At 42.0% G+C, this 21,731-nt stretch overlaps 1 protein-coding gene across 12 annotated transcripts in view; it reads right to left on the bottom strand.

The window, feature by feature from the left end:
* The window catches only part of LOC115456963 (heterogeneous nuclear ribonucleoprotein C-like), a 32,014-nt gene extending 16,010 nt beyond the window's left edge, over positions 1-16,004 (bottom strand). For 2 of the 12 annotated variants that reach the window (XM_030186366.1, XM_030186369.1), the window contains exon 1: positions 6,581-6,734. Coding sequence is in view for 2 of the 12 variants with exons in the window: in XM_030186360.1 (XP_030042220.1) it covers positions 7,253-7,277; positions 9,826-9,831 (31 nt within the window). In the remaining 10 variants the exon portion in view is untranslated. Of the gene's footprint in view, positions 1-6,580; positions 6,735-7,252; positions 7,280-9,825; positions 9,873-15,839; positions 15,904-15,923 lie in introns of those variants that run through there. The other 10 variants (XM_030186360.1, XM_030186363.1, XM_030186361.1 and 7 more) reach the window with 10 other exon arrangements.
* Positions 16,005-21,731: the final 5,727 nt, after the last annotated feature.

Raw genomic sequence — 21,731 nt, 5'->3', positions numbered from 1 at the left:
CCATTTTCAGTCAGTCACCTTGCCCTGACAAGGACTGCCGCAGACCTCAAGAATGGCATCCGTCATGGCTTTTCCAGACTAATGCTTCACCTCAGATTCAACGAACACAGCCACCAAGACAGACTGCTCCTCAACTATCTCCCAACATTGGCTCTCAGGTGACCAGCGGGACAGGAAGACCTCTGTAACTGGTGCATATGGGCTCTTTCCCAAGTCCAAGATGGCTGCCATGGACCCCAGCACTTATAGATAATCCCAGGCCATCAGCGTGAATTCTTGAGTAGCCTTGAACCGACAATTTCTGATGTCTCTCTCTCGTCAAAACCACCTTCCTTTGCTGGGTTATTGAACAAGGACCCCAAGTACTCTATTACTCACGCTAGAACCAACTTGCTCTTAGGGTTATCAGCCAGCCTACATCTTTGAGAATCACTTAAGTGGTGGCCTTCTTGCTCTCCTTGTACAATTTTGAACATTACCCAAGTATGGATGTACCAATAATTCTACTCACCTCAATGCTACTGCCACCAACCACCATCACCTTGGAAAAGGTTCTTGGAGCTGTGGTCAGACCAAATAGCAGCGCACAAACCTGAAAATGCATCCCCAAACAGCCAAATGCAAGAAAATGCTGCTCTCTGCACCATACGGATACGTATGTATGCCTCCGTCAGATCCAAGATGTGAGGCACTCTTGCCATCGGACCACTGCTATTATAGACCACAATGCCCTAGAATCTGCAATGCCCCCGTTGACTCTTGAGATCTAAAATGGGCTTTCCATTGTGGGCACTACAAAAAGTGGAACACTGACTTTGTACTTGGCTTGTCTAAAGAGACCAGGACCACTGCATTTAAGTGGAGCAACCTTTTCGTAATTGTCTTGACCGCTGCCGCCTTTGTAGCTGACCATCAGGAAAAAGAATAGCCATACTGGGTCAGACCAATGGTTCAACTAGCCCAGTATCCTGCTTCGAACAGTGGCCAATACAGGTCACCAGTACCTGGCAGAAACACAATTAGTAGCAGCAATGTCTTTTCCTGTCTCCATCTCAATAACAGACTATAGACTTTTCTTCCAGAACTTGTCCAAACCTTTTTTAAGCCAAGAAATGCTAACCAGTTACCACATCCTCCGGCAGCGAGTTCCAGAATTTAACTATTCGAGTGAAAAAATAATTCCTCCGATTTATTTTAGAAGTATTTCCATGCAATTTCAAGTGTCCCCTGGTCTTTGTACTTTTAAAACAAGTGAAAAAAATCGATTCACTACTACCTGTCCTACACTACTCAGGATTTTAAAGACCTCAATCATATCTCCCCCTCAAGTCATCTAAGAGCCCTAACCTCTCTAGCCTTTCCTCATACGGGAGGAGTTCCCATTCCCTTGATCATTTTGGTTGCTCTTCTTTGAACCTTTTCTAATTCTGCTATATCTTTTTTGAGATGCGGCGATAGTCAAGGTGAGGTCACAACATGGAGCGACAGAGGCATTATAATGTTAGTCTTATTTTGCATCCCTTTCCTAATAATTCCTAGCATCCTGTTTGCTTTTTTGGCCACCGTCACACTTTGAAGACCCACTGATTCAAGTTTATTTGGGCCCATCAACGCAACACACACACACACCACCTAAGACAGGGTTCCTAAATTCAGTCCTCAATGTCCACAATTTACACAATGAATACATAAGAAATCTATTTGCAAGCAATAGTAGTGAATGCAAATAGATCTCATTGTGTAAATCCTGAAAACCAGGCTGGGTTGTGGACATCGAGGACAGAATTTTATAACACCTACCTCTGGTCCTCCAATTTGGGGAACACCTGAGTATGGATTCCCAAAACCTCACCGAGCTACCCTAGCACCTCCAGTGACCCCTGCATAGAACTCCCTTCCTACTCTCCAATTCCTCTGAAAAGGGCTAGTCCCAGCTCACCCTACCAGGCCTAAACTTCCCTGAAGCAATCCCTAGTCAACAGAATGAACTGACCTCACATGATCCTCTGCAGCTGAAGCATCTTGGATCCAGACACGCTTACCAATTTTTCCAGATCCTTACCATACAACTCTCCCTTGCAGGGCAACTATGATGATCTGTAGAAGCCACAGATCCCGGTTACTAAGCTTCCATGAACCACTAAGGTTACAGGCAACTCAAAAGGCTTGCTTCAGATGTTTCCATACACTGGTGCTGTGCATGCTTCAGAGCTGTGCGTATTTCTTCAGGCATAGTGGTTTTCTCTGTAACTTGACACCACAGCATTTACCTCTGGGAAGCACAGTACTCTTCATTCTCCCATTCTGTAGTTCTCATATCCCTGATGGCCTGGTGGACCAGAAAGGCTTGAAGTAGCTTCTTGACTCCTTCTAGCAGAGGATTCTCAGACTGTGCACTCTCCACTGGCTGATCTGAAACCTGCAGTACATAAGTACTGCCATACTGAGAAAAGACCAAGGGTCCATCAAGCCCAGCATCCGGTCTCTGACAGCGGCCAATCCAGGCTTCAAGAACCCGGCCTGTGGAAGGACACTGACAGGACCTGTGCAATTAGATATGCCAATTCGTCCCCCCCTGGAAGAACCTCTTCTTCTATCTAATCTTGACCCCAGAACAGGGTACTGCATCCTTCTCTGCCCATGCCTAGTGAGTTAAAGGCCTTCTGTCAAGTGAGATATGCTGTTTCTTGGTTCTCCAGGTCCCATCTGCATAGACCTCCAGGATTCTGAGCACCTCCACCGGGTGGACCAGACCTCAGACAAAAGTGCCTTGTGCATTAGGAGGCCAAATTCCATCGAGGCACCTTGCAAACTGCACTCTGGGCTGAATTCTGGCTCAAGTCTTCCCAGTTCCCAAAACATGCCTCTTGTTTCAACATCCAGCTCGATACCAGCAGGCTCACCTCCTTCTCTTCTAGCTCAGCAATGGTATAATTTCCTGCCAAAATCAGGCCTTTTATGATCACAAGACCTCCTCATCTCACCAGACCTGCATGCAGCCTCAGTCTCTACTAAAAAGATTCCTTTCTCCGTTGCAAGTTTTAATTTTGGAAATAAATACATTTGGTTAATAGAGTCCTATTTCTCAGGGAGTGGGAAAACAACTAGCCTAGTCCAAAGTGTAGCACACCCTAAGGCATGGGTCGGCTCTAGATGGACCAAGCCTGGCTGCTGTAGTCCTCCAGTGTCCCAAGTTTCCTTATTCCAACTTTTTTTTGTTTGTTTTTAAAGTAAAAAGAAAAACACTCATTAGAATCTACCTAACCCAAATTCCCTCCAATTTGGCATAAGAAACCAGTCACTGACTGCGTAGGACACCTCACCTACCACCTGCTTAAGACCGAGAAATACTGACTAGCACAGTGGTTCCCAAACCTGGTCCTGAAGGCACCTCAGTCAGGTTTTTCAGATATCCACAATTAATATTTATGAGAGATATTGCATGCACTGTCTCCACTGCATGCAAATCTCTCTCATGAATATTGATTGTGGATATCCCAAAAACCTGACTGGCTGGGGTGCCTCCAGGATACGGATTGGGAAACACTGGACTAGAGAGCAAATGCACAGTATACTAAATGATGATGATGTTACTAGTCAGCAGTTCTGTGTCTCTATTTGCTGACAATGGAAGACCAACTCACACATTTGAATTGGTCTAGAGGGCTCTAAAGAACTTCATATTATCCAGAAATGACTATCTGATATGACATTCAGAGGCAAAAAGTACATGGCTGTGTAAATGAGCAATGGAAGCACTACAGCCTTGTATAAAATGCATTTAAATATACTGAACGTTTAAGGGCCTCTTACTAAACCGCACTAGTGATTCCAAGCATGGCAAATGGGCTGCATTGTTTTTGCTGTGTGGGAATTGCTAGCGTTGGTTAGTACAAGAGGCCCTTAACTATAAATGTTGCAGATATCAAGTCTTATGCTTCTGCACCTCACTGTTCCCCTTTCTCCTCCACCCTTGGGGTTGGGGGTACTAGTAATTTTGCTCTGATTGTTTAGTCTTCTGGCTCAATCCACATACAACTTGAATCTAGAATAGATGCCATGGGCCTTCACTCATGACTACTCTATTTTCCCGTCTTTTTTATACTCCCTCCTAAATCCTTATCATTACAGGCAAGAGTCCTTTAGACAGGGAACATGCACCTGGCCACCTTCCACAGCACTGTAATCAAGGGCCCTAATCTGGTGATATTGCTAGCACATGATGATCGACTCCTTCTCTACCAGGGGCTATAAATGCTGCTTTTGCAACTTCACCAGGAGGCGGTGACCTGACCCAGGAATCAAAATCAGATCTTTCGAGAGCCATTCATCTGGCTCAGTGGTCCAGCTTTACATGCATCACTACAGGTCTGTGAAAAGTTTAACCTAGAGTTTGTGATCCAAAACTATTAAAAACAAAAACAACCTAACAAAGAATCGGGAATAAAAGCAAGACTATTTTTTTTAGCAGTTGAAGACATCCTAGATTTACAGGGAGACAGCACAGCCAAGTGGGTAAACAAGTCTGTTCTATAAAAGGTGTTCCAGGGTTATAGAATGCCTAGTGGGAATTCGGACGTGAGGAATTTGCGCAGGCCGAAATGTGGTATAAATCTTGGTGCGTACCCCCCAAATGTTATTAACACTGTAATTCATTGGAACGCCCCTGACCCACCTATGGCCATGGCCCCTTTTGGGCTGTGAGAGAATTTGGGCGTGATTATAGAATTGTGTACTGCCAGATCAGTGTGCAAATCTAAATTAGTGCCAATTACCATCAATAATTGTTAGCCAAGTATTAACCTGTTAACTAATTTATTTACATGCAAATCTCAAGATGGCACACAGATTTATAGAATCCAGGGTTAAATGTCAATTCTATAATGGCAACTGGGGCCCAGGTTCCGTTATAGAATACTAGTTGGCATTTACACATACACACTTAAGCCATATCAATAGCAAATGTACAGACACATACCTAATGTAGCATTTAGTAGCGTATGTTACACATGCAAATGTGGGATCTGCCCAAGCTATGCTAAAGAATACCACCGAGCACAGGGCCAGCACTTTTGTATGCACTAATCGTATGCAAATACTGGTATTGTGTAACTTACAGTGCAATTTGTGCCTAATTTTAGGTGACTCGTTATAGAATGAGGGGACGTAGAGCACACTTCTGCAAACTACAGTATGAAGCCCAGTGAAACAGCAGTGCTTACAGAGCAGGAGAACAATCTTGGGATTGTGACCAGACTGCAGCCACATAATGCTGTAGTTCAGAGCCTGGTGCCTTGTGTTTGACATCATTGCTGCCGAGAACCTCCAAAAAGCTCAGGAAGCAGCCTCTCTCCCCTCTTTCCCATTTTAATATGTATAGATTGAATGTAAGGAGAATGCCTATTCTGCATCAAGCCAATGGGCAAGTGTTTAACAAGCATTCCATCCGTCTCAGCCTTATAAGCCCTCTTCTGCTGTGTGCAACTGCCACATATTTATTCTGAAGGCAGCTCTGAAAAGGAAGAATGAAGAGAAATTTGCAAGGACTATACCGAGAGACCACAATGGTCACAAAATAAAAGCATTTACAGCTATTGAGGCAGACAAGGGGAAGCCACTGCTTGCCCTGGGATTAGTAGCATGGAATGCCTACTATTTGGGTTTCTGTCGGGTGCTTGTGGCCTGGACTGGCCAATGTTGGAAACAGGATACTGGGCTAAATGGACCACAGGTCTGACCCAGTATGGCTATTCTTATGTTATGTATATGACCATGGAAGCTGCTTTCTCCATTTATGTGCACTGGTGGTACACCATCACAACCCAAGTGAACTGAACTTACTATCCTCTAGAGTCTACCTATTGTGCCAAGATTTCCGTGTGGAAATTGAAGTGTATTCCATAACAACGTGAACCTAATTGATTAACAAGCCAATCAAGCAAACTAATTGGCATTAATTAGAATTTACACACAGCTGCCTAGACCTATTCTATAACGTGCTGTGCATAAATTGCAAGTTGCATAGTTGAAAAAGGGGGCATGGCCGTGGGTAGGTCATGTGTTTCTAAAAACTATATGCATTGTTATACAATACACGCAGTCTGCGCCTTATTTAGGCACCAGCATTTACAACAGATTTTACATGGCTAACTGCCCATGACTACATTTAGTCATGTGAATGGGCACTTGACCTATTCTATAAATCATGAGAAAACTTTGGCTTATTCTATAAAGTACTCCTAAACTGCGGCGTACTTTGTAGAATGTGATTAAGTGAATTTCAAATTTTTTTAAGGCAGAATTTATAGAATCTAGTCATATATACAGACCTATGGGAAAAAGACACCATTAACCAGTGAGTGAGTAGCAAAGCTGTTTGTGTGGGTCCAAGCACTGAAGTAGGAGAGTAATGAATGTCAGAATGGAGTCTAGCAGATGCATTCACTCAGAAGAGTGAAATGAGAAGGAAACCACGTGGCTGCTCTCTCCCAGCAATCTTGATATTCTTGTGCATTCTTGTTCCTCCAGTTTTGTTAAAAAGCATTCACCTCTCCCCCAACATGCACACCACCCCTCTTACCATTGCTCCTACGTGGATAGCTTCTGCCCAGCAGCCTAGGCCACTTCCAGGCTCCGGTCCATCAGGCAAAGCTGGGGCAAGATTTGCAGGGGGAGGAGGAGGGAGGTCAAAATGAGGAATACACCAGCCTGGGAGGTTTAGGGAGTGGGAGGGGCTTTGGCAGGCCAAGTGAAAAACTTTTTGAATATTACCATTAAGGAAATGGGACAGCATCAACATCCTATATCAGCAAACTCCAAAAATACATGAGCAGAAAAAGTAAAAATAAAAATGTATATAGATTTAAAATATTTAACACTTTTAATAAAGTCAGAAACAGAAAAACTAAATGTGCAGCCAGTTACATCAGTTACTTTTTTGGCTGAGAATATGGGTTGGGGGAATAGGGGAGAGAAAAAATGAACGCAGAAATGTGACAGCAAAGCATTAGCAGAAAAATTAAAACCTTCTTCAGATGGAACAACAGCTGTGACCTTTCCCTTTTGCCCCACTAACAGTATCCTTCCCAAGTCAGAAAAAAAAAATCAGATTAATGCCCTCTCCCCACACAAAAAATATCAATTCATTAAACACTAGAAAGCATTAGCAGTAGTGACAAATCACAATCAAAAAGGAATTATTGGAAAGGTAGGAAAAATGTGGAAAAAAACAAAAATTAAAATAGAGACTTACTGTAGTCGACGGTCAAAAACCCTGGCTGGAAAAAAACAGAAAAATAAAAGAATAAAAACAGTCCATATTATAAAAATTGTTCTTTGCTTTTCCTTAAAAAAAAACAAAAACAAAAATTAGCATTTGATCCTAAGTTTTAGCTTTAAATGACATCCACAAGCCCAGGGGAGTTGCTAACAGGTAATTCAGCAATCACGATTTTCAACCACTTATTGTTCTTTTCCACTGAAAAATATTAAAAATACTAAAAATAGCAATACACCAGAAGTCAAACACCTTTCATCTTACAGCGGGCTAGCACACCGCCTCTCACCCATTCGCTGTGGAAAAATAAAAAAAATAAAAAATAAAAAGTTGTAAAAATAAAAGGTTCAGTGAAAAATCCATTTAAAAATTACATTCTCAAGTCCAAGTTTAGGTGAAAACCTTGCTTTTTTTCCTTTTAAAAATGGTGGGCCCAACAGCTGTGAAGCGCCATTTTAACGCAGTATCAATGCTAAGGAGTTTTGTGTTTGCTCTGGGGAATGGGACAGGGCAGGGATCACATGTATTTTATTTTTATTTATGACAGTAGCAGAACTCCCATAAAGCAGGATTCGGTGGGGGGGAGGAAAAGGGAAACTGGTCGCCTCGCTGCCCTGTGGAAGGAGAAGGGGAAGAGTGAGTCAGGGTTCTTTGGTAAAGGTCATACAGCCCTTCAGAGACAAAATAAGGCTCTAGGGTTGTATCTACTCAGAGCGTCTTGACATTACAAAACTAGTTTCAGTGAAATTCAAACATCTGGGGAAGTATCTATTTCTATACTGCTATGTGCTCTGTAAGACAGAGCACTTTTGGAATAACTCCAATGTCTATTCTGGGATTCACAGCTTAGATTTGCTTAACTTTTTTTTTTTTTTTTTGATTACACATTTTTTTCACCCAGTTATTTATAGAGAAAGCAAGGGAAGTAGCAGCTCAGAGTTTATTCTGTGCAGGTACTAGTCCCTCACTTATCCGGAGACATCAGATTAAGCAGCAATCTCTGTTTAGTAAATTGAGATTTCCTTAAAATTGAGACAGTTGGGGTGTGCATGGCTTCTAAGTAGCCAGGACCTTGAAACTTATTCATGAATTTTAAAGATAAAGCACTAACGTTAGAAAAAACCCCAAAAGAAAACAAATACAAAGGCCTGAAAATAGAAATCTAATGTGGTCTTTTCTCTCATTTCCTTAGCAGATTGATTTTTGTTTTTGGGAGGGGGGAGAAAAAGGAGCTTGCCCAACATCATGGTTGGCTCAATAGTTTGTTCTGGTAAGAACATAACTAAGGTTAGTTTTAACACTTGTGAGAACGTTTGTATGTTCACGAGTGTTTACTATTTTTTTTAACAATTGTTTATATGTAAACTGCTATGACTAGTACTGCTGGTATCAGTGATCTACAGATTTTAAATAAAGATTATCAACCTTTGTTTCTGATCAGTTTTATTCTTCCTATTTTCTGAAAGACATCAGTCCCAGAAATTGAGCCTAAACACACTCTACAGGAGACCTAACTTTACCTCTCATCTTCAGAGTGTGTTATTTTAGGTTACACCAGCAATACAGGGCTGAAGGGGCACCTATTGGTGACTGAACCTGGATCCCAGGAGCAAGAAGATAGCCTGTCCTAATCCAAAACACATTTGTGCTGTCCATTCAATCTTTTTTTTTTTTTTTTTGGGGGGGGGGGGGGGGGGTAAAGGTTGCCAATCGGACACCTACTTGATAACAGTCAAACAGGACATAAGTATTATTGTTTTTGAAATGATTGCTCTGCCTCTATGTATCTAGTTCTTTTTTTCCCCAGATCTGCATGAACCCCTGCCTGACGGCTGCTGCTCAAGCTCACACAAATAAGCCTTAATCTCAAAGAGCAGCTGGACACTTGGTACAGATGGCTTAAGGCAATCTAACTAGAACAGGTGAAATTAGTTTCTTAGCACTCTTTCCCAGCCTATATTACCCAATGCCCCAACATACCCCCCAATCCACATTCTATCAAAACTACACAACTATGGAATTTGCATCTGATTTGAGGTGGGAGTGGAACTCAAAATTGAGCAATGACATGAAATGGAATGGTTATAGCACTACTGAGAAATTTCTCACCACGTTAAAACAGTAGTACTTGGGAAAACTATTTTAGACAGCTTGCATTAACTGCTGTCTAAATCAAAACCTATGGAGATTTAGTTTTCATTTTGATATTTTATTAATTTCATAACACTTTTCCAGAGCCCTTTCTGCTTAGGTAAATGAGGAACAGCACTGTTGCTGTGCTGAACTGGATCAGAAACATACAAACTGAACATGAATGCATCACAGACAGCTCAATACAGGATCTGTAGAAATTTTTAAACTAAAGCTGTGTGATAATAGCATAGGCTTTATTCCCCAACCAAGAAAAAAAAAAAAAAACTGAAAGGAAGTCTAGGAAAGAGCCAGATAGAGCTCTAATTTTGAAACATCAGTACTGCTGCTTTAAAAGTTGGCAAGTTCCTATAATAAACACCACCAAGTTCCCTCCCCCAAACCCGGCATACACGCACCATCATGGCGTCACTGGCTGAGACCGAAAATTCAAACACACAAAGACCTGTAAAAAGAATTTTTAAATGGATCACCACACTGGCCTTCAATACTAAACAAATGAATCATATATACTTAGGAAATGTTATGGCTGAACTGCTTTTCCAGGATGGCTTCTACTACTTCCTGCTTCAAGCACCTTCTGATACCTCACATTCAGTGCTGCCCAGTGCTAAACAGGCCTGAAGCATTTTTAAATCTAAGGGCCTGATTTGCTAAAGCTTCCCTCTTCCCCCAAACTGTGTTTAAGGGTGAAAAAGCTTAGGAAAGGAGGTCCATAATTCTTTATTACATCCACTTTCTAATTATCAACATTTACTAAACCGCACAGCAAATGTGATGCATCCTATTCAAAATGAATGGGCTGCAGAATCGCTAGCGTGGTTTAGTTAAAGAGGCTCTTAGGGATCCTTTTATTAATGTGTGCTAAATGCCATGCAGCTCATAAGAATTTAAATCAGTTAGTGAACCTTAGTAAAAGATAATTTACCTTTATATATACATATTTGTAGTATATAAACATAGCAGAGCTTCCAAGTTACCCAGTGTCCAGAGGAAGAATCTAAAGCTGTCCTGGATTTCTTAAAAGCTCCATCCTCATAATTTTAAGGGACTGATTTCAAATGGGTAGAATCAGGGGCTACAAATACCACACAACTTTAGGGTGTAAAGTTCAACACCAGTCTCTCTCCTGACATGACCAACCCAACTATTGGGTAAGACTAAGAAGTTACCTAGAGCGGCAACTTTTAGGTGTGTGTGTGTGTGTGGGGGGGGGGGGGGGGGGGGGGGGGGGACAAAAAGCAGCTGTAGGCAAAACAAAATAGTAACTCCCAACAGCCACAAAAACCCCAGTGCATGCATACTTTCACCTGCAAAAGAAAAAGGGTGTAATTTTAAAGTATGCTATTCTATAATAGATTATTATACAATTGTTGTAGGATGATCATGGTTTGTAAAATTTATGAAAATCTTTTAGGGAAGCCAATGGGCTAGGGACCTAAAAGCTGGAGTAAGGGCATATGGTTGAAATTTTTGCCTAGTGTGCCAAAGACTTCCATTAGCTCTGCCTCCTGGAACTGGGAAATTTGGTGCAGAATTTTCAATACAAAGTATGTAAAAAGAAAGCTATGTATGTTTACAGTATACATATTCTGCCAGATTCTATATAGCACACCTAGAGATCACCACCAAAATCTAGGTGTATTCTATAACACGTAACAGCACTTAACAAGCAATAATGTGCACTAATTAGAATTTACGCACACAGCTCGCTAAGCACATTCTGTAAGTTAATTGCGCCTAAATTCTAATGTGCAGTTCACAAAGGGTGTACCTATGGGCATTCCCAAGTTTACACACATATAGAATATGGCCCAGTGCGCATAAATCTACGTGCAGAGATTTATGCCACATTTTCACTGGTGTAAATGGAGACATATAATTTAGGCTTCGGGATATCAACTGAGCATATTCTATATACCATGCCTAAATCTAGGCGCTGCTAATAGAACATGCTTACGCGGAAATGTTTCTGCACCGAATTTTTGGGGGCCCTTACATAGAATCTGGCACATAGTGCTCTGTGTGGATACAATGAAGGGATCGTTTATGTTGAGCTTAATATATACCACCTTATTTGTAATACAAGTCAAAGTGGTTTACAAATTAAAATGATTAGACCAGATAAAAAAGAAAGGAACCTCAATAAACCATAGAAAGGACACAATCATACAGTAGGATTGAGCTGTGTGTGACAAATGTCATTCACTAATAATGCCACTTAAGAAGAGTGTGCCCTGTTTGCACACAAGGGCGAATTCAAGTAACGTCACCTAGAATTTTGGTGTGAAATATCACATGCTTAGCGCAAATTTTAACAATGGGAATTACGCACAATTGCCATTACACAATGCTATCATAGGTCAGCATTTAGGCATTGGCATTTACACCATGTCAATAGCAGGCATAAATGCTCATGCCTAAATTCACATTAACTTTATGGATTGTCATTTATGTGTGCAAGTGCTAGGTGTGCCCCTGCCTCACCCACAAGCACGCCACCTCACATTGTGGAATAGCAAAGAAGTGCAGTTGCACACCTAACTGCAAATAAGTGACAACTACAAGTATCACCAATTGTTAAGTGCCAATTATGAACTAATGGAATCGCTTAGGTAGATAACTGAAGATTCTATAACCCAGTGGCTTTCAACCCAGTCCTCAGGAACCACCTGACCAGTCAGGTTTTCAGGATATTTATTTATTTACAACATTTGTATCCCACATTTCCCCACCTATTTGCAGGCTCAATGTGGCTTACGTATCTCCGTAATGGTGATTACCAGTTCCAGAAAAAAAGAAATACATAGTTTAGGTAGAGGAGACAGAATGGAGTAAGTATTCAGGAAGCAAAATTCATCTTATAATAGAAATCGGGATAACCTAGTTTGAAACAATCATATTAAACTTCAAAATTAGTATGAGCGATAGGAAATTAAGAATTAGATATTGTGAAAGTCCAGTGTACATCTTGTTAATTAACAATTGGGGTGCGTTATTATGGTAAGCTTTCTTGAATAAATTGGTCTTCAATAATTCACGGAAATTCATTATGTCGTGGGTTGTTTTTATAGATACCTGCAACGAATAAGCACAGGCGAGATTTGCATACCCTATCTTCTTAGGGGGATGCAAATCTCTCTCATCATCCATCTTAAAAACCTGAGTGGTCCACTGGTTCCCAAGAACTGGGTTATAAACCACTGCTATGTGCACAACAGAAGGTGCATGAATTGGGGGGGAAAGAGTAGTGTGCACTCATTTAATATACCTCACCAACCCAATCAGTTACGAAAGCCCACCCTCTAGAACTACCCTAATCACTCCCTTTCTTCTTCTATCCTCCCTTACTTATACTATGCACAATTCTACTGTATCTGATATCCTGATATGACAATGTTAACATAATCATGTAAGCCACATTGAGCCTGCAAAAGGGTGGGAAACAAATGCAATAAATGAATAACAGTATTGCCCCCCCCCCCCCCCCAAAACACACAAAAAAAGCTTTTTTTTTCCTCCCAGGCCAGATTTTCAGAATAACCACAAAGCATACTCATGAAATCAATGCAGACACATGGCCTCCTCCATATGCAAATCCATCTTACGCATAATCATTGTGGATATCCTGAAAGCTTGGCTGACCGGGTTTCCCCCCAGAGATAAACTTCGGGGCATCACCACTGTATAATAGTGAACGTTCCATACACGTGCAGTGTTTCTCCAATAGGGTTAAAAACGAAGCAAAAACAGAAAAAGGAGGTAAAAACCCTCATAAAACAAAAAGTGAGGAGAGTGAATGAGGATACCAAAAAAAATATATTTATTCACATGAAAAATAAAAATTTTATGTACATTACGTTACTTTTTAATTTTCACGTGAATAAATATATTTTTTTTGGTATCCTCATTCACTCTCCTCACTTTTTCTTTTATATCTCTAATAGGGTTACCATATGGCTCCAGAAAAAGGAGGCCGGATTGAGCCAGCCGGGTTTTACTTCCATTGCTTTCCATTGAAATCAATAAGTAGAGGAGTGTGGTAGCTGTGTTAGTCCACTCTTAAGGTTATCAACAGAAATCAAACAAAATAAAACATGGAAAAGAAAATAAGATGATCCCTTTTTTATTGGACATAACTTAATACATTTCTTGATTAGCTTTCGAAGGTTGCCCTTCTTCCTCAGATCGGAAATAAGCTATGTCCAATAAGTTATGTCCAATAAAAAAGGTATCATCTTATTTTCTTTTCCATGTTTTATTTTGTTTGATTTCTATAGATTCTACATGGAATGTTGCTACTATTTGAGATTCTACATGGAATGTTGCTACTATTGGAGATTCTACATGGAATGTTGCTATTCCACTAGCAACATTCCATGTAGAAGTCGGCCCTTGTAGATCACCAATGTGGCCGCGCAGGCTTCTGCTTCTGTGAGTACGTGCAGGACGTCAGACTCACAGAAAAAGAAGCCTGCGCAGCCTTCTACATGGAATGTTGCTAGTGGAATAGCAACATTCCATGTAGAATCTCCAATAGTAGCAACATTCCATGTAGAATCTCCAATAGTACCAACATTCCATGTAGAATCTCCAATAGTATCAACATTCCATGTAGAATCAATAGAAATCAAACAAAATAAAACATGGAAAAGAAAATAAGATGATACTTTTTTTTATTGGACATAACTTAATAGATTTCTTGATTAGCTTTCAAAGGTTGCCCTTCTTTCTCAGATCGGAAATAAGCAAATGTGCTGACAGTGTATATAAGTGAAAACATTCAAGCATTACTATGACAGTCTGACAGGGTGGGAGGATGGGGGTGGGTCGGAGGTATGCATGGGGACATCAAAGCATATCATTGATATTCTAACAGGATGGGTGTGGATAGGTGAGGGGTGGGGTGATCAACAGAGACATACAGCTTTATGGTTTATAATGGGCTAGGAACCCCAGATCCTTATTAAGTCCCCGTGCATACCCCCACCCTCCCACTCTGTCAGACTGTCAAAGTAATGCTTTGATGTTTCTCTTATATATACTATCTGCTACCACATTTGCTTATTTCCGATCTGAGGAAGAAGGGCAACCTTCGAAAGCTAATCAAGAAATGTACTAAGTTATGTCCAATAAAAAAGGTATCATCTTATTTTCTTTTCCATGTTTTATTTTGTTTGATTTCTATTGATTCTACATGGAATGTTGCTATTCCACTAGCAACATTCCATGTAGAAGTCGGCCCTTGCAGATCAGCAATGTGGCCGCGCAGGCTTCTGCTTCTGTGAGTCTGATGTCCTGCACGTACGTGCAGGACGTCAGACTCACAGAAACAGAAGCCTGCGCAGCCTTCTACATGGAATATTGCTAGTGGAATAGCAACATTCCATGTAGAATATCCAGTAGTAGCAACATTCCATGTAGAAGTCGGCCCTTGCAGATCACCAATGTGGCTGCGCAGGCTTCTGCTTCTGTGAGTCTGACGTCCTGCACGTATGTGCAGGACGTCAGACTCACAGAAACAGAAGCCTGCGCAGCCTTCTACATGGAATGTTGCTAGTGGAATAGACGTCAGACTCAGAAACAGAAGCCTGTGCAGCCTTCTACATGGAATGTTGCTAGTGGAATAGCAACATTCCATGTAGAATCTCAATAGAAGCAACATTCCATGTAGAATCTCCAATGGTAGCAACATTCCATGTAGAATCTCCAATAGTAGCAACGTTCCATGTAGAATCTCCAATAGTAGCAACATTCCATGTAGAATCTCCAATGGTATCTATTTTACTGTCATAGTAATGCTTGAATGTTTTCACTTATATACACTGTCAGCTAGCACATTTGCTTATTTCCGATCTGACGAAGAAGGGCGACCTTCGAAAGCTAATCAAGAAATGTATTAAGTTACGTCCAATAAAAAAGGGATCATCTTATTTTCTTTTCCAGGTTTTATTTTGTTTGATTTCTATTGAGAACATTGCAATCAATGGAAGCAAAACCCGGCTGGCTCAATCACTTCCACTGAAAACGTGTGTAAAAAATCCTTTTTTGGGGCCTTATTTCCTTACAGGGCTGTGAAGAACAATTAATAAGACCCCATCTTGCACCTACCCAAGGACCCTATTAAAAAAATAAAACCACATTTGCAGGTTAATCAATTCCCCAGAATAAGGACGTGCAACATGCGGCTAAAGAAGGCGACTATCACGTGATTTACAAAAGCTGCTCCAATGCGTCCCTAACGTTCTTTTAGGTCACTATCGCCCATGCACGCACAGATAGGCTATGTTTAGCCAAAGGGACGGGGTGCATGCAGGGCTGCGCGGGCTCCGGGCGCTTGCGGCCTACACACTCGGCCGCTGCTCCACTTCCCCTTCCTCAGCTTCACCCTGGCCGCTCTCCCCCGCCTCACCTCTCTCGTTCGCTTCTGCCCGCGGCGACGATGCTTTTTTTTAATTATTATTATCGTTTTAAATAAATAAATTTGCCCCCCTACTTCCTTCTTCTCTCACACAGCCTCCGTCACAAAATGGCGGCCACTCCTGGTGTACCCGCGCGCGCGCCGCTCACTCGTTTATTCCTCAAAAAACCGCTTTCCGCCCCTCCTCCTCGTCTCGCTCGCTCCCTCTTCTTCGATTCGACAATCGCCACGTCGATCATTACCGCTCGCCCAGTTACGGTTAGCAGTCTGAAAAAGGGGGTGCGGTGGCATCTGGGCGGGGTCTGGGAGGCGTTTTGGTACTAAGGAGGAGGAGGTGCCGCCTCCACACACGGACGCGCGCCCCACCCCCCGCCCCCTTTCTCTTCGTTCCGTGATTTGTCAATGTAGATGCCAATCAGAATGATTGGACAGTCGAGATTCGTTTAGCTAGGCGGAACAGCGATTGGCTGTGCAAGGTTGCTCGGTGACGTCACTTAAGAGAGACCATGCTTTTCAACGCCCGCCTCCCTCTTTTTTTTATCGCCTTGAAACCTTTTTGGTCTGCGCAACCTGGACGTTAAAGGAGAAAACGTCCCAGAGCCAAATTAGTGCCTCCATAATTGGTTTGGAAAACCACCACCACAGGCGGGAGGACTGAATCGTCACGTGCTCCCCAACCGCGGCGTGATTTGATTGGACTAGGGTGGCTCACTTCTTTTCCAACCCAATCTCGCGCGGAACTGACCGCTTCCTTCGCTTTCATTGGTTAAAGAACAGAATCCCCGCCCCCTCATATGTTGTCAATCAGGAGACACGTAGGATCACGTATGAATTACGCACCCGGAGAAGATCCCGCCCTTTGTACCCTCGTCGTCATAGCAACGGTTGAGGGACGCGGGAAACAGGGTTGGCGGGAAATTGGCGGCCCACCATGGTGTGTGGTGATGACTCTAGGGAATACTTTAGTCGTGCGCTCTCCTTTCCTGGGGCTGTTCAAGGCCCTCCCTCCTCGATCCCTCCATAGTTATCCTCTGCCTCATCCCTTCCCTACATCTAATCAATCATAGTTCAGCATCTTCCATCCACTTTCCTAATTCCCCCACCTCTTCTCCTTTCTGCCACCCCCAGGTGTCAGGCATACCACTTCCCCTCCCTCACCCTGTCCAGAGGTGAAAGCCAGGTTTTGATCTCAGGGGGAGCAGACTTTTATAAAACAGGGGCATGCTGGTGTCAGCTATGCCAGGTGTGCGGTTTTCCCGCCCACTTGGGCGGTTTCCAAGCGACGGCTGCGGGAAAATTTTGAACGATGCGGGTTGCGGGTAGGGTTACCATATGGCTCCAGAAAAGGAGGACGGATTGAGCCAGCCGGGTTTTACTTCCATTGCTTTCAATGGAAAGCAATGGAAGTAAAACCCGGCTGGCTCAATCCGTCCTCCTTTTTCTGGAGCCATATGGTAACCCTAGTTGCGGGGGATTGGCCGGTTTCCCCGCGGAGTTTCTAATTGGTCCAATTGGATCAAAAACCACCCCAATTGAACCAATAGAAGCCTCGCGGAGGCGGGCTGCAGGCTTCTTTTAAATGCCTGCAGCACGCCCCCCCCCCCCTGTCGCCGACCGGAGTTGTTGCTCAGGGGCTGTAGCGGGCACTGATTAATACAGGCTGTCTCTGTCGTGTCCTGCCTACAAGGAAACAGTAAGTTTCATCAGGAGGCAGGACGCAGAAGAGATCCCTGGACTGGCCAGAGAAGGCAACCTGTTTTCTTAACTACAAAGTAAAAATATTTCAAATCGCGACCATCACCTCAGGAATAGCATACACATTCCTTCCACTGCTAGACACCTTGTTTAAATCAGATGGGCTTTTGTTTGTGTGGTGACTCTACAGGATGTGAAGAACACTAGTCTGGAGCATTTTTATTTTGGGTGACAAGGGCCACCAAAGGTGGCCTTTGCCCCAGTGCCTAATTTCAAATAGGGATAGACACTTTGTGAAATAACACAAACCCCTGCAAAAAGACACCCAAACCTTATATACCCAAACTCTATCTGTACCCTTCTCCACCACCACTAACTCCAGACTCCGCCCCTTCTGCCTCGCAGCACCTTATGCCTGGAACAGACTTCCTGAGCCCATACGCCATGCGCCCTCCCTGCCCATTTTCAAGTCCTTACTCAAGTCCCATCTCTTCTCCCTTGCTTTTGGCGCCTAACCACCTTCCCCATTCCTGTTACCTACACTGACTACGTAGTCTGTTACCGTTAGATTGTAAGCTCTCTTGAGCATGGCCTGTCCCTCCCCGTGTTTAAACTTGTACAGCGCTGCGTAACCCTGGCAGCGCTATAGAAATGCTAAGTAGTAGTAGTAGTAGTTATATACTGAAAACTTACCACACCATATCAGCCCTAACCCACCTATGAAAACACGGTGTTATAAATATTACAGTGGGACCTAGAGAAGTGTTTCCCTAGGTGGTCCTGAAGTACCCCCTTGCCATTCAGGTTTTCAGACTATCCACAATGAATCTGCATGAAAAAGATTTGCTTGTAATGGAGGCAGTATGTACAAATCAATGTCATTGGTATCTATTGTGGATATCCTGAAAACCTGATTGGAAGGGGGTACTCCAGGACGAACTTAGGAAACACTGCCCTAGAACACAAAACTTACCACACCATATCAGCCCTAACCCACCTATGAAAAGACGGTGCTATAAATATTACAGTGAAACTTACCACACCATATCAGCCCTAACCCACCTATGAAAACACGGTGTTATAAATATTACAGTGGGACCTAGAGAAGTGTTTCCCTAGGTGGTCCTGAAGTACCCCCTTGCCATTCAGGTTTTCAGACTATCCACAATGAATCTGCATGAAAAAGATTTGCTTGTAATGGAGGCAGTATGTACAAATCAATGTCATTGGTATCTATTGTGGATATCCTGAAAACCTGATTGGAAGGGGGTACTCCAGGACGAACTTAGGAAACACTGCCCTAGAACACAAAACTTACCACACCATAACAGCCCTAACCCACCTATGAAAGACAGTGCTAAATATATTACACTGGGCTCTGGAGCATCAATTAAGCTACTATTGGGAAACTGGAACAAACTGCACTGTTACACATTCCTACACAGATGCTACATACTAAAAGAATCCAATCCTTCACCTCAGTCACACATGCAGAACATATCACAACATTTTTGGAAAGCATCAGCCTTTTGAAATTAGTTTGTTGAAGCCTCCTTTGTCATTGGTGTGACCCCTGACGCAGATGCGGCAGCACCGAAACACGGCCCGTGTCGGGTCTTTCTTCAATCAAAGTTCACTATTAAAGGATATTTTAATGAAAGAACTGTGTTCCCTTTTGTTTTTAAAGGCCCTTTGTGCTGTTTTTTTTTGCTTGGTCTTTTTCTGTGCTTGGTTCCCTCTCTTTCTCACATTACCTTAAATAGGAGACACAATTATCAATTAGAAATTAGCGTATTCAAATATAAATCAAAGTACAGGTTTAACAACTCAGGAAAGGAGGAAAATTTTTTGTCATTAAAAAGAGGAAACTTTTGTTGGGGTTACGCTAGTGCTGACACAGCCCATTTATTTTGAATGGGCTGTGTTGGCAGTGCCACGTGGAAGCCGCTAGCGTAGCTTAGTGAACAGACCCCTTTGAATCTTCGCACAACCTTGTTGACTTATTCTTGTAAATGCCTAGTCTGATATGGGGGGATTAAATATTTTATTTTATTTATTTATTTAGATTTTGCTCACACCTTTTTCAGTAGTAGCTCAAGGTGAGTTACATTCAGGTATTCTGGATATTTCTCTGTCCCAGGAGGGCTCACAATCTAAGTTTGTACCTGAGGCAATGGAGGGTTAAGTGACTTGCCCAAGATCACAAGGAGCAGCAGTGGGATTTGGACTGGTCACCTCTGGATTGCAAGACTGGTGCTCTAACCAATAAGTTAGAACATTGGCACGTTTCTTTTTCAAGGAGAGCATTACGTTGGCTTCCTGTACGATATTGATTACAGTATAAAATATTAGTGTTGATTTTTAAGGTATTGACTGATGCTGCCCCTGCTTATTCTGGACAAATTTTGACAGTACCTGAACACGGTGGTTCCTTGAGATCTTCAGAGACTCGGCAGTTGTTTCAACCATCAGTAGCAAAAATACGTTGACACTTTCAATAGCGTTTTGCCCTTTGCTGGTCCATTTTTAAGGAACAAATTGCTCGGCTTTCTTCGTATGATGACATCAATATCTGATTTTAAGAAGCAGTTGGAAGCACAGTTATTTTACAGGTGCATATGTGGTGTTGCTTTGTGTTTTAATGTGTAATCAGTGTAAATTTTGTTTTTTGTTTACATTTATGTATTTATGTAATATTTGTAACTCACTTAGGTGATAGGCAGGTTATAAATGAAATAAATAAATAAATATTATATAACACCCAGGTTTTTGTTGCCTAACCTTTAGCAACCTATATAGAATTTACCCTATAGTGGGTGACATATTGTTGATTCTGGACCTTCTTCTGCATTGTGCCTTGAACTGGGTATTCTCGAGTTTCTGACTCTGTTCAGTTTGCTAAGATCAACTGGAGTTCCAATTTTGCCTTCCAAGATGTTTGAGGCAGTGGATTTCAGGCTTCTGAAAATGTATTGAAGCTCTCGTTTGTATCCCCGAGGTGGCATCAACTATCTCTAAATATGGACTTCCTTAGAGTTTCTCTCTCTAGGGAAGAGCTCTGCTGAGTCAACATTGATCACAATTGCTTATAAAGAGAGACCATGGTTTCACACAGCCAGCAAATAACCTTTTGTTCATTCAATAAAAGCTGCAAAGAGACAACTGGAAGGCTCTCCCTTGTCTTCTCCCATCTTTCTAAGACTATTGCTGTGCAACTACCTCCAAACCTCTCCATCCTCATAGATTTGCGTCTATGCCAGGAGAGGGTGACATCTATCACTTTTTACGATAAAGCCACGTTGTGATGCATAGAGAAGTGTGAGTATATAGTTAATTCAACATTAGATAGGAGAAGTTGATGTGAAAAGGTCAGGATGGAAACTTAGCTGTAATTATTAATATAGCTTAATGAAACACTTCACATACAAACATCACAAAGTGGTTAACAGTCTCATAAATTACAGGGTACAGCTTTCATGATCAGTCTCTATTTGGTGATGGGGGTTGAGGACTCGAGGACTAGAAAGAGGGGGAAGCAGAACTGGTCATGTTCGGGGAGAGTAAACATGCTTGAGGAAATTTCCCATAGAAAATGAAGATTGATGGGGAGGTGGGACCTCTTCTAGTTGTCTCTCTACCTAGTACTGTTCCTTTTTGTCATCGATGAACTTCTGACCTCCCATTGTGTTTCCTGGATTATTTCTTCATACTAATCTGCACTTTACCGCCTATGTTCAAAGGTCTTCCAATAAATTAAACGACTCTATTAGAACTGATATGCAGGAAGAAGCAATTACCTTTCAGACTGAGAAACACTCTTCTTTTTAATGTCCTGGTGATGAGATTTAATAATTTTGGAAGTCTCTAATGTATCTGGTGTCTGTTGAATAGACTATAAGCTTCACAGAGAAGGGATTGTGTCTTATGTATTTGTATTTCTTTATCTAGTAACACTGTACTAATGATAATTCTCATTTTTATACCCCTTCCCCTGAAAGCTTGAGGCAGTAAAAAAAACATTCAAATATACAAGAATATATATATATCACAATATAAAATGTAGGTAAACAGTGTCAGACTTCATATGTATTTATTACTCATAAATAAGTAATAACAACCAAAACAATGTGACTTTTGGAGAATTTATGATAGGAAGAATTTATGGTCTTCTCCACCTCTCCCTTTCTC

This window comes from Microcaecilia unicolor, chromosome 14 (genome assembly GCF_901765095.1).
Source record: "Microcaecilia unicolor chromosome 14, aMicUni1.1, whole genome shotgun sequence".
Taxonomy (NCBI): Eukaryota; Metazoa; Chordata; class Amphibia; order Gymnophiona; family Siphonopidae; genus Microcaecilia; species Microcaecilia unicolor.
The sequence above is the reverse complement of the archived record's forward strand: the minus strand, read 5'-3'. Positions and strand labels throughout refer to the sequence as shown.